This window comes from Sipha flava, unplaced genomic scaffold (genome assembly GCF_003268045.1).
Source record: "Sipha flava isolate LNK unplaced genomic scaffold, YSA_version1 86_pilon_pilon, whole genome shotgun sequence".
In the NCBI taxonomy this organism is placed as follows: domain Eukaryota; kingdom Metazoa; phylum Arthropoda; class Insecta; order Hemiptera; family Aphididae; genus Sipha; species Sipha flava.
The window spans coordinates 547,049-548,471 of NW_020273628.1; the positions used below are offsets into that span (position 1 = coordinate 547,049).

General features: G+C 46.3%; 1 protein-coding gene across 1 annotated transcript in view; it reads right to left on the reverse strand.

Annotated features, from left to right (window-relative positions):
• Positions 1-418: 418 nt before the first annotated feature.
• Positions 419-1,423, reverse strand: part of LOC112693401 (protein escargot-like) — a gene marked incomplete in the record, with an annotated part of 19,558 nt that continues 18,553 nt past the window's right edge. Inside the window, 1 exon segment of the mRNA XM_025568444.1 lies at positions 419-1,423. Within this exon segment, the coding sequence (XP_025424229.1) occupies positions 664-1,423 (760 nt within the window).

The window sequence follows — 1,423 nt, forward strand, 5'->3', positions numbered from 1 at the left end:
ATTCGCTAAATAAAATCATGATTTGATTAAAACTAAGTAGATAAAATAGTAATTATAATAATAATAATAGTAATAAAAATAATGATAATAATATGTATTTAAATAAAAAAACGACTTTTATAGTTTGACAATGTCGAAACAAAATACAACACGCTATTGCACACCCCTTTTCGCGAATAAAAAATGACAAGAAGAATAAAACTTAAACCAATATTATCATCGTCGTGTTGGGTTTGTTACGTCGAATAAGAAAAAAAAGTATAATTATAAATATATATATATATATGTGTATATATATAAATTATATCTGCTGTATAAAAATTGACTAGAAGCGCGTGACTAGTGATTATGTATGTATGTGAATGAGAGAGAGAAAAATAGAAAAGTTATCCTATCGTTAAAAAAAAAAAATATAAAAAATAAAATAAAAGAAACCTTACCGTAATAATAAATAATGTATAATGAACTAGATTTTAAAGATTTTCGAAAAAATTGACTATAACGTATACGACCAGAACAATGTAAGAGAAAGGAAAAATAAATTACAATAATAAACCGAGGATAAGAAAACGTTTTTGTACGTGGACGAGTTTGTTAGGACGAAGGACGAGGACGAGGGAAGGAGATGGAGGATAAATCATGTAACCGCAGGACGACGATGGCTCAAGCAGTGTGCAGTACAGTGGGACGCAACAAGTTGAGATTGGTGATCTCGGCGGCAGTGGTCAGATGGTGTAAGTGTTGCTGCTGCTGTTGAAGATGCACGTGTTGCTGGCCGTTTAGATGGTGCGGCGGTGACTGGTGATGGTGATGCTGATGGTGCTGCGGTTGTTGATGCGGCGATGGCGATGTGGACGACGAGGACGATGACGACGACGACGATGATGACAACGAGGACAACGTCGACGACGACGAGGACGACGACGACGACGACGACGACGACGAGGACGACAGCGACGGTGACGGGGACAAGGGCGTGGGACTCGCGGCGTTGGACGAAGCGGTGGCCGTGGCCGGCAGACAGGCGGACTCCAGATGCTTGTTCAGGTACGACTTGAGAGCGAACGACTTGAAGCACCGCGGGCACGCGAAGTTCTTGTCGCCGGAGTGGGTCTGCATGTGCGCGCGCAGGTTGGACCGGTCCGCGAACGCTTTGCCGCAGTGCGCGCAACCGTACGGCTTCTCACCGGTGTGCGACCGCAGGTGACCCTGCAGCAGCCACGGCCGGCTGAACATCTTGCCGCACACGTCGCACGCGTGCGTCAGCTTGTGCGTGAGCTGGTGCATCGCGAGCGCGGGCATGCTCACGTACGGTTTGCCGCACACGTTGCACCGCTTCGCCGACTGCGAGTCCAGGCTCCGGTGCGTCTGCTTGTGCCGCGACAGGTTCGACGACGTCGCGTACCGCTTGCCGCACTCCGAG